The following is a 12,348-nucleotide window of genomic DNA, read 5'->3' on the forward strand; positions in this document are numbered from 1 at the left end:
CTCTACTTTAAAGAGTCCTCTCCTGCTGATGTTCAGGTGTATATCAGTGTGTAGTGTCTCTACTTTAAAGAGTCCTCTCCTGCTGATGTTCAGGTGTATATCAGTATGTAGTGTCTCTACTTTAAAGAGTCCTCTCCTGCTGATGTTCAGGTGTATATCAGTATGTAGTGTCTCTACTTTAAAGAGTCCTCTCCTGCTGATGTTCTGGTGTATATCAGTATGTAGGGTCTCTACTTTAAAGAGTCCGCTCCTGCTGATGTTCAGGTGTATATCAGTATGTTGTGTCTCTACTTTAAAGAGTCCTCTCCTGCTGATGTTCAGGTGTATATCAGTATGTAGTGTCTCTACTTTAAAGAGTCCTCTCCTGCTGATGTTCAGGTGTATATCAGTATGTAGTGTCTCTGCTTTAAAGAGTCCTCTCCTGCTGATGTTCAGGTGTATATCAGTATGTAGTGTCTCTGCTTTAAAGAGTCCTCTCCTGCTGATGTTCAGGTGTATATCAGTATGTAGTGTCTCTACTTTAAAGAGTCCTCTCCTGCTGATGTTCAGGTGTATATCAGTATGTAGTGTCTCTACTTTAAAGAGTCCTCTCCCGCTGATGTTCAGGTGTATATCAGTATGTAGTGTCTCTACTTTAAAGAGTCCTCTCCTGCTGATGTTCAGGTGTATATCAGTATGTAGTGTCTCTACTTTAAAGAGTCCTCTCCTGCTGATGTTCAGGTGTATATCAGTATGTAGTGTCTCTACTTTAAAGAGTCCTCTCCTGCTGATGTTCAGGTGTATATCAGTATGTAGTGTCTCTACTTTAAAGAGTCCTCTCCTGTTGATGTTCAGGTGTATATCAGTATGTAGTGTCTCTACTTTAAAGAGTCCTCTCCTGCTGATGTTCAGGTGTATATCAGTATGTACTCGTGTCTCTACTTTAAAGAGTCCTCTCCTGCTGATGTTCAGGTGTATATCAGTATGTAGTGTCTCTACTTTAAAGAGTCCCCCCCCCCCAAAGCATAAAAGGGCCCCATTAATTAGCATTACCCCCTAAAAACATGTCTCCCATGATTATTTTGTATTATATCTCATATTCTCTCCGTGTGTTTGCAGGTGCTGGAGCTGCAGAAAGATAGCGGCACGACGGAGGAGCAGAGTCTGGATAAAGAGGCGAGGAAATGGGCGAGTCGCGTGGCCCGAGAATACAAGAGCATCATCCACACACAGCGGGTGAGAACCAGATCACACTGAGGAACACATGAAGCTGTAGGCAGGATTCAAGAGGGAGATACTGTCAACATATCATGTTATCCCCCCTGTAAAATTCATCAAATGTGAAACTTTACAGCGTAGAGCCAGTGCAGATAAAAGGCAAATACAAGAGGAAATAAGTACAGGGTATACAAATAATAAGCAGCATTATGAAAGTAGGTAAACATATAAAACATAAAAAGTGGTAAACTAGCAGCCTGTATTAACATTATTAGTTGTGAAAGTAGATATAAGACATGGTAATTCAGCGTTACTTCAGACTTAGGTAGCGAATTAGCAACCAAATTTTAACTCAAAGAAATATGGTGTGTTGAACTGTTGTGCAATAACAATATGTACAATATAAAGCAATGTTTCACAAACTCTCATCCTTCTACATTATTCATTATATGCAGTTAATTAAAGTGGGATACTTAGCCATCACAAATATATGCTATATTACTTTAATACAAATAAAAAATACCCAGGTACAAATAAACAGTTTGGCATCCTTCAGCTCCACTAAACAAAATCTGAACTACCTCTTAAAGTAAACCGGTTACAGTCAGCCTTCCCCGGTTCCTTTATGTACTCTATGTGGATGGATGACAATAAAGTCTCTTATCTTTATTATCTCTTAAATGTCATGTCAAAGTAAAACCTAGTCTACGTAATCTGGGTAATTTCCCTAGTAGATCCTGGAGGACACTCATTTCTAAAGCAGGACTGTCGTTCAGGAAAATCCTGCTTTAGAAATGATTTGCCTATTTGTGACTTGTTTTTAAAACAGTATAAAAAAGCAGTAAAACACACAAATTAACCTGAAAAGTTCTTCTTTGATTTTACAAGGAAGTTGTAAATCCATAAATCAGTTTATCAATCATTTAACACATCGCCATTTGCTGTCGTGTGTTCCTTGTGTGGTTACAAAAACAGCGGAACATAACATTAACTGTGTTACATTAGTTGGTGGAAGGTTATTTCTCATTGTTGGAAGTAGCAATGCACCAAATGCCAATACTATAAATAATGCATCAGGTGCGGAGTAGTGGTGAGGATCAATAGAAACAAAACACAGGCACTCACAGATGTCCTGTCTTTTGTTCTTGTTTATTTTTGCTTGAATTTCTTCACATTTTGGCAAATTAGCATCAGTGAAAATATGTTAAATAAACTTTGTGATGATTCTCAGACAATTTATATATTCTTTCTCTTTGATTTTAAGCAGATTTACAGATGTTAAAACAGGGTTCCCGCGGGTTCTTAAAAACTCTTAATTTTGATAATCAGAATTGAAGGCCTTAGAAAGTCTTAAATATGATCAAAAAAATAAGAAAGTTCTTAAATATGATTTAGAAGGTCTTCAAAATGATGGGATTTGAAAGATACTTCTGTGTTGCGATAGCGTCTAACTATTTTTTGGGGGAAATGTCCGGGCTGCAAAGTAACCAGTACGGTAAGAGCCTTTCAGTTCCCCCCAACAATCTGTATTGAAATAAATCAACATGGAACCAGTAATCACTAACTTTGTTTCCCCCGGCCCCTTATCGGAGAACACCCAGCTAGTAACCTAGCAACCAAGCTTCAGCTAGCGGCAGTCAGAAACTCAGGTATCTTCGAATCTACTTACAAATAAATATGGGGAAGTGTAAGTTCAACCGTATTTGGTTGGAAAACATCGAATTTAGTGCTTGGTTGAAACCAGTGGAGGGAACGTGTTTGAAGCCCGCTGCACCTTTGGCAAACAAAATGTGTGTTTTGTTTTGCTAGTGCAGCGTTAGCTAGTGCAGCGTTAGCTAGTGCAGCGTTAGCTAGTGCAGCAGCTCCCGCAACAACACCGGAGGACCTCCGGGCGACGTTTGAGTCTACGTCAACCCTAAAGCGGAGGTGCTGTGGACGCTAAATACCACAGCTAAACACCAATCATACAACAGCATGAAGACAGCAGAGCTCTATAGCTCTTGTCACTCACACGCACGCGCACACACACACACACGCCCACACACATACACATACACAGAGTCACACGCACATACACACTTTTTGTCTAACACGCTAACACAGTTCTGTGTACTGTTATGCTGTTATGTTCAGTCATCGTTCTCATGTTGAACATGAATACATTTACTTTGTAAGTAATTATGAGACGTATTTCTTCTTTCATAGCAATTTTCCTTCATACTTTCTTGCCGTGAAATAGGTCCTAAATTCGTGGTCTTAAAAAGTCTTACATTTGAGTTGGTGTAACCTGCAGGAGCCCTGTAAAATGTATTGAAGGAAGTTAAAGAGGTCAGTGTTGTGTTAATGACTAACGAATATATGTTCCCACTACTGGAATTTGTCCTTTTACTGTAACCACCTAGGTTAGTTTGATATTAATAAGCCTGGGATCATAAAATCATGACCCATGTGTGAAGGGAAATATGAGGGAGCGATGCAATAATACAGGATAAGACTTCCTTATCGTTACTTAATTGTCACCCATTCATTTTATTGTAAACAGGTGAAGATAAGGAATTGCATGACGTTTATTTTCCAGCAAACAAGAATCAACGCACTTCCATTAATCAGGAAATGAGTCGCTCTCTCTCAGAATCCATATCCGGTTTATTAAGTCGCTTTTTATTACACAGAACTGGCTTTGCTGTTTTGATACAAATCATAAATATAGTAAGAGAAAATGCCATTTAAAAACCATAGTTAAAAATATATATCTAAATGAAAATGGAAGTGCTATTCTGTTTTTTTAAAAGCTGTAGTTTTACACCTAAATTTGTCCAATAAATGTGCCAAAATTCTCATGAAGTTCAAAATAAATATGTAATGCAAATAAATAAAGTCTCAAAGATGGTCGTTAATGAAGTTTCTCTCGAGTAAAATGTCTTCAATACATAGATTTATTTGTTATTATTGGGTTTAAGTCCTGTGTTTTTATAACTTTATGATGACATTAGTATTTGTTGTGATGTGTTTTCAGGCTATGGAGGGATACGGGACGCAGGAGTCTTCAGAGCAGAACAACACTGAGCTGGAGACCAAGATGGAGGTCGCCAGGCAGAGTCTCCGGAGGGCAGAGGTAACTTGTGTGATCTTGTTACTGAATGTGGCCCTAGTGCTCCCTCTAGTGGTTAAACAGATGAAATGACACAGACTAGGGTCAAATACTACTGTGCTACAATCCAATGTTGTATTTTTCCAGGGTGTACCTGAAATGCAAAAATGCATAATTTGTATCATTGCTGTGAAACAAAAAAAAACTCAAGTGTAAGAGAGACAATAAATGTTAACTTTAAGCTAATTAACTCAAAATATAAGCCAAAATTACCGCTATAAGTAACACGCATAGAAATATTGTTTCAGCATGTTGTCATGTTTTATTGATTTATCTTGCAGACGGTGAAAGTGAAGGCCGAGGCTCGTCTGGAGTTGCTTCGGCAGGCGGGTGTTGCCGTGGAAACGTGGCTGAAGAGCGCCATGAACCAAGTGATGGAGGAGCTGGAGAACGAGCGCTGGAACAACCTCAATACCCATGATCCTTCACTCTCTGTAAGACCCACAACTGCACAACTCTTACACATTATTTTTCATATTTGTAACCTCTTTTAGTTGTCATCAAACTTCAGAGGTGGGAAGTAGTGGAGTACAAATACTTAGTTACTGCACTCAAGTACATTTTTCTGGTATCAGTACTTTACTCCACTACTTATTTTTCTTATGACTTTTTACACAAATACCTGTACTTTCTACTTCTTACATGTTGAACTCAAATACCTGTACTTTCTACTTCTTACATGTTGAACTCAAATACCTGTACTTTCTACTTCTTACATGTTGAACTCAAATACCTGTACTTTCTACTTCTTACATGTTGAACACAAATACCTGTACTTTCTACTTCTTACATGTTGAACCCAAATACCTGTACTTTCTACTTCTCACATGTTGAACACAAATACCTGTACTTTCTACTTCTGACATGTTGAACACAAATACCTGTACTTTCTACTTCTGACATGTTGAACACAAATACCTGTACTTTCTACTTCTTACATGTTGAACACAAATACCTGTACTTTCTACTTCTGACATGTTGAACACAAATACCTGTACTTTCTACTTCTTACATGTTGAACCCAAATACCTGTACTTTCTACTTCTTACATGTTGAACACAAATACCTGTACTTTCTACTTCTCACATGTTGAACACAAATACCTGTACTTTCTACTTCTCACATGTTGAACACAAATACCTGTACTTTCTACTTCTTACATGTTGAACACAAATACCTGTACTTTCTACTTCTTACATGTTGAACTCAAATACCTGTACTTTCTACTTCTCACATGTTGAACACAAATACCTGTACTTTCTACTTCTTACATATTGAACTCAAATACCTGTACTTTCTACTTCTTACATGTTGAACACAAATACCTGTACTTTCTACTTCTGACATGTTGAACACAAATACCTGTACTTTCTACTTCTTACATGTTGAACCCAAATACCTGTACTTTCTACTTCTTACATGTTGAACACAAATACCTGTACTTTCTACTTCTCACATGTTGAACACAAATACCTGTACTTTCTACTTCTTACATGTTGAACCCAAATACCTGTACTTTCTACTTCTCACATGTTGAACACAAATACCTGTACTTTCTACTTCTTACATGTTGAACCCAAATACCTGTACTTTCTACTTCTTACATGTTGAACACAAATACCTGTACTTTCTACTTCTCACATGTTGAACACAAATACCTGTACTTTCTACTTCTTACATGTTGAACCCAAATACCTGTACTTTCTACTTCTTACATGTTGAACACAAATACCTGTACTTTCTACTTCTCACATGTTGAACACAAATACCTGTACTTTCTACTTCTTACATGTTGAACCCAAATACCTGTACTTTCTACTTCTTACATGTTGAACACAAATACCTGTACTTTCTACTTCTCACATGTTGAACTCAAATACCTGTACTTTCTACTTCTTACATGTTGAACTCAAATACCTGTACTTTCTACTTCTGAACTGTTGACACAATACCTGTACTTTCTACTTCTTACATTTTGAACTCAAATACCTGTACTTTCTACTTTCTCACATGTTGAACACAAATACCTGTTACTTTCTACTTCTTACATGTTGAACTCAAATACCTGTACTTTTCTACTTCTTACATGTTGAACACAAATACCTGTACTTTCTACTTCTTACTGTTGAACTCAAATACCTGTACTTTCTACTTCTCACATGTTGAACTCAAAATACCTGTACTTTCTACTTCTTACATGTTGAAACTCAAATACCTGTACTTTTCTACTTCTTACATGTTGAACTCAAATACCTGTACTTTCTACTTCTCACATGTTGAACTCAAATACCTGTACTTTCTACTTCTCACATGTTGAACTCAAATACCTGTACTTTCTACTTCTTACATGTTGAACTCAAATACCTGTACTTTCTACTTCTCACATGTTGAACTCAAATACCTGTACTTTCTACTTCTCACATGTTGAACTCAAATACCTGTACTTTCTACTTCTCTCATTTTCCAACAGCTGGTTCCTTTAGTTTGAATGTGTGTTTGGTGCGTGATCATTATTCTTTAGAGTCATTGCGTGCCTATTGATTTGAACACGATCCGTGTATCCATCATTTCCTGGTCTTCTCTAAAGAAGAGGGACCAATGGAAACGTTGTCATGTTGCCGTTGTTCAGCACGGAAACATTCATTAGCTAACAATGACATTATTGTTCTATTACTATAAAGGGAGGTCAGGTACTCTTTAAAACAGCTGCTAGTTATGGGTACTTTTTACTGAAGTACACTTCAAAGCCTCTTTACTTTCACTTGAGTAAAGAAGTTTAGTCAGTACTTATTTTTAAACATGAGTATCTGTACTTCTACTTGAGTAAAGGATGTGTGTACTTTTGACATATCTGCCAAACTCTGTTGTAACCATAAGAGTGCAGATAATCAATTGTGATCAGTTACATATAATATCTTTAATTTTCCTGCAGGGAACGGCGGATTTGGAGCGAGAGGACGAGGAGGAGATGGAGGACAGCGGGGAAGTTTTAGACGACAGCAGCTCGAGTCCCTCCAGCACCTTGAAGAACTATCCGCTCACCTGCAAAGTCCTCTACTCCTACAAGGTACAGTAGAAAACACAATAGTGGGAAAAATGGATTGAATACAAAAGAAAAATGAGCGACAACACAAATTGAGAGTTGGAACCAGACCATGATGTTGCCTAAGGTAGAAAGCTTCCATGTCACTGTTGTTGATTTTTTAACATTTATCACATTACAACCGAACATTCCCAACATTAGACATATGGCAGATTACAAAATAATGCTAACAAATCTATAAAATAAAAAGTATCCAGTTGCTAGAAATCATTTAGCTTTCAGTTTAGTTTTAACAAATGCTGTTTCCTTGTTTGCAGTCGTCGCAGCCAGATGAGCTGACCATCGAGGAGCAGGAGATCTTGGAGGTCATTGATGACGGAGACATGGAGGACTGGGTCAAGGTGCGCTAAATATACATTCACTAATTCAAGTTAAGCATGTTTGATATCAACCTAAAAGGGCTATTCATTTAGAATTTTAAGTACAATGTCTCAGAAGTATGTAGCTACTAATACACAAAAGTACTCGGTTGGATATCCCTGCTGCAGAATATTTTAACCCCAGCTCATTGTGTTTATTTGATGACGTTTGCTGTGGACTTTCCCACTGAAAGTCAAAGTCAACTTAATTATCAATCTTTCAGTTTGTGTGTAGAGAGATCGAAATACCGTTTCCCACAATCCCGAATACAAATATATATAAAAATATGTATATCCTATATATACACAATCAACAGACACATGTATACCTGTATCGGCCTGGCCGATTATCGGGGCCGATATTCCGCATTTGACCGATTATCGGTATCGGCCTTTTTTTTAAATCAAATTGCCGATAAAACTTTGGCTCTGATGAGGCCGTTTCTCTGGCTGCAGTCACCACTCTGTGTACACGAGCAATGTCCCGCCCACAGCGCTATCTGATAGGCTATCACTGAAGATTTTCTGGGCGGGAGCCAGCCAGAGAGGCGGGACCCTCTCAGATTACAGGCAGGTGCGAAAGAACGCAGACACAGACTGAAGCAAGCAGCAGCGCTGAGCGGCAGAGCCATACATGTGTTAAACCGAAGTTCAATAAACATCCCTATCCCCTATGCTGAGGTTGCAAAAACACGATCTTATGATCCAATTCTATCAGTTTCCCAGTTACACAGGGACGCGGGAAGTCAGTCAGAGTTGGGGGTGCGTGCAGCGTCTCGCAGCGGAGGGCAGTTTTTCAGGTTGATATGTGCAGCTCATTAGCTAGCCAACATGTATCTAGCAAATGTTTAGCAAAATATTAGAAGTGAGGCTACTAGACTAACGTTAGGTCTACTGTGATAGCCTCACTTTTAATAGTTTGCAAAACATTAGCTAGCACTAGTGTTTTACAGTTGCTAGCAGCTTATTGGGATTGTATGCTAGATAGACAGGCATTGTTTTGATATAATGAATTAAGCATTATTGTTAGTTAAGCATGTCAGCCTGCAGCCCCACTTCTTGTCTCTCTCTCTAACTCATTATAGATGGCTGCACTAAAGAAAAGGGAACAGAGAGGAAACCAGTTGTAAGATGTTTAAAAGTTAATTAAACAAAATATATGCTTAAATGCATTTCAAAGAAGTTGTGTTGGAGTTTGTGTTATTCTACATTTTGACACCAAGATTTTCAGATTTTACTGCAAATGTATATCGGTTCCAAATATCGGTTATCGGTCTCCTTGATTACCAATAATCGGTATCGGTATCGGCCTTGAAAAAGCCATATCGGTCGATCCCTAATATATACAAAATAACACTTCAATATCTTTGAGGTACATTAGTGCAAGATTGTCCATAGCAGTGTAAAAAGTGTCTGGTGCTGGATGTGAGTGTCTGTGTGGGGTGTTAAAGTCCAGTGGGGGGAGGGGGGAGAGTTCAGCTCCCTGACAGCCTGGTGGGAAAATATGTTCTTTAGTCGGGTGGTGCTCGACCTCGGCTTGAAAGTGTATATTTTCTGCATTTTCTCCAGGCCAGAAACCGCAGTGGGCTGGTGGGCTACGTCCCGGAGAAATACCTGCAGCTGCCCTTCCTCCAACAGTCTGCTCAGCATGCTGCAGGCTCTCGCTGCTCTGGACGCTCGCTCTCACTCCTCCAGTAACTCCACCGAGCCGGAAACTGAACTCCCAACAGGATCCGTCAACGAAGACTCCAGCGGTGAGGGAACAATTATGTTTTCATATTCCATTTAGTCCTATTTTCTGTTCGAAAAATATCACTTGTCATCGGCTTGAGCTTCAATCTCAGGATCCATGTATCTGTGATCCTCTCCAGAATGGAAGCAGTCATCACATACAGAGCATCAACTAGTTCCTGAACAGTGTCCTTCACATGCTGATATCCAAGAGAGGGAGTTACACAGTCACAAGATGGAGGAATAGAAAGCAGTATTCAATGTTTACTTCAGATTAGCTCCACGTCAGAAATGAGCATGCTTGTCATATGTCTCTCTCCATAGAGGCTGAATCATCATGTTAATCACATAGCTATCATATGCCTAAAACAGTCCTGATGCTCTTCTAGGTAATCACACATCCTGTCATGTACTCAGCTACAGTTGGGATACCTTTGTTATCATGTTACTCTCATATTGGAAGAGGACCTTCAGTGTTTTCCCAACAGTTTCTCAACCTGTCTTCCTCTTGCTGCAGTGTCGTTTGCCAAGGCGCTGTACGACTACGCGGGACAAACAGAGGACGAGTTGTCATTTCCGGAAGGCGCCATCATCCGGATCCTGAGCAGAGAAACCCACGAGGACGACGGTTTCTGGGAGGGGGAGTTTAACGGGGTTGTTGGTGTTTTCCCCGCCGTCCTGGTGGAGGATCTGACTTGCGGTAGCGAGAATGGAGACGGACAAAAAGATGGCGGCAGTGCACAGGTGTGTTGGAAGTAGTCTCTTAGTCGAGACCACCTTATCCGAGACCAAGACATTACCAAGACCGGAGAGTACCAAGACAAGACCAAGACATTACCAAGACAAGACCAAGACATTACCAAGACAAGACCAAGACATTATCAAGACCGGAGAGTACTAAGACCAAGACATTACCAAGACCGGAGAGTACTAAGACCAAGACATTACCAAGACCGGAGAGTACCAAGACATTACCAAGACCGGAGAGTACTAAGACCAAGACATTACCAAGACCGGAGAGTACCAAGACCAAGACATTACCAAGACCGGAGAGTACTAAGACCAAGACATTACCAAGACCGGAGAGTACTAAGACCAAGACATTACCAAGACCGGAGAGTACCAAGACCAAGACATTACCAAGACCGGAGAGTACCAAGACCAAGACCGGAGAGTACTAAGACCAAGACATTATCAAAACCGGAGAGTACCAAGACCAAGACATTACCAAGACTGAAGAGTACCAAGACCAAGACCGGAGAGTACCAAGACCGGAGAGTACCAAGACCAAGACCGGAGAGTACCAAGACATTACCAAGACCGGAGAGTACCAAGACCACGACATTACCAAGACCGGAGAGTACTAAGACCAAGACATTACCAAGACCGGAGAGTACTAAGACCAAGACATTACCAAGACCGGAGAGTACCAAGACCAAGACATTACCAAGACCGGAGAGTACCAAGACCAAGACCGGAGAGTACCAAGACATTACCAAGACCGGAGAGTACCAAGACCAAGACATTACCAAGACCGGAGAGTACTAAGACCAAGACATTACCAAGACCAGAGAGTACCAAGACATGACCAAGACTTTTAAGAGGGCGAGACCGAATCAAGACTGGAACCAGACTAATGTGAAGCCAACACTACATGATACACTTACAATACCATGTGTAAGATTAGAGTCAATTTGATCTGAAAGACACACACATAAGATATAAATTCAACTTCATCATATTTATTGAAAAAGTTATCCTTTTCATATAAAAACAGTAACATAATATAAAACATCATAATATAAATGTTTCGATATATAGGTCTAAGCAACAAACAAAAAACCGACCAATCAGGAACCACCTTTGTAGACAAACACACACAGGATGAAGGAAAACGATAGTTACGGCTGTAACTACGGTTCTATGAGTCCCGGATGACCGCCAGAGGCGGTGCTTTAAGCACTGGATATGTCCATCGCGCGCATGCGCAGCTCGAGTACCAATAACAACAAAGTCACCTGTGACCCACGTGACACCGGCTATATCAGCCGGTGTCGTCAGAGGATCTGTTCCCAGAATCTTCTCGCGAGCACACAAGAATTCTGAGTGACAGGGAACTCTGGCGGTCATCCGGGACTCATAGAACCGTAGTTACAGCCGTAACTATCATTCTATTTCGTCCCTACTGACCGCCAGAGGCGGTGCTTTAAGCACTGGATGACTTATACCAACAATGTCATGAAGAATCCAAGCCCTTGCTCACCACTGGAAACAGCGGAGCTCGGCAAAAGGACCACGCCCAAAGAATGGGGAGTTGACCTGATGACAACTGGAGAATGTGCCAGAAGACGCCCACGACGCCGCGGCGCAGATGGTCTCCAGGGGCACCACCCTCAGGGCAGCCCAAGATGTTGAGATGCTCCTTTTAGAGTGGCATCTCAGCCCGATGGCAGGGGCCGGCCACTGGCCCCGTAAGCCCGTGAGATGGTATCGACAACCCAGTGGGGCAGCCACTGGTTAGAGGGCATAACCTCCTTTAGTGCCGCCAGGGCAAAATCAAGAGTTGCTCCTACTGCCGTATACAGGCAGTAGCCTTGATATACGCCCTTTGGGCACCCCCAGGGCACAGCAACTTCGACGTGCCGTACTCCTGAATGTCAATGCGTGCCAGCTGGGCAGGCTGATTGAAGTGGGTTTGTGGAAGGACCCCGGGCAGGAATGCCACATTTGCCCAAAGGGCAACGCCTGAGAGTCCCACCTCGGGCATGTATTGTTTATGGAGAGGACATGCAACTCCCCGACTCGCT

The 12,348-nt window shown here is 40.8% G+C and overlaps 1 protein-coding gene across 1 annotated transcript in view; it reads left to right on the top strand.

Moving 5' to 3' along the window:
- LOC117553826 (F-BAR and double SH3 domains protein 2-like) overlaps nt 1-12,348 on the top strand; it is a gene marked incomplete at its 5' end in the record, with an annotated part of 58,921 nt that overhangs the window by 36,351 nt on the left and 10,222 nt on the right. The window contains 8 exon segments of the mRNA XM_034227896.1: nt 1,099-1,215; nt 4,214-4,312; nt 4,630-4,782; nt 7,281-7,415; nt 7,709-7,792; nt 9,380-9,433; nt 9,435-9,564; nt 10,059-10,285. Coding sequence (XP_034083787.1) covers nt 1,099-1,215; nt 4,214-4,312; nt 4,630-4,782; nt 7,281-7,415; nt 7,709-7,792; nt 9,380-9,433; nt 9,435-9,564; nt 10,059-10,285 — 999 coding nt within the window.

Source organism: Gymnodraco acuticeps, unplaced genomic scaffold, assembly GCF_902827175.1.
Source record: "Gymnodraco acuticeps unplaced genomic scaffold, fGymAcu1.1, whole genome shotgun sequence".
Classification (NCBI taxonomy): Eukaryota; Metazoa; Chordata; class Actinopteri; order Perciformes; family Bathydraconidae; genus Gymnodraco; species Gymnodraco acuticeps.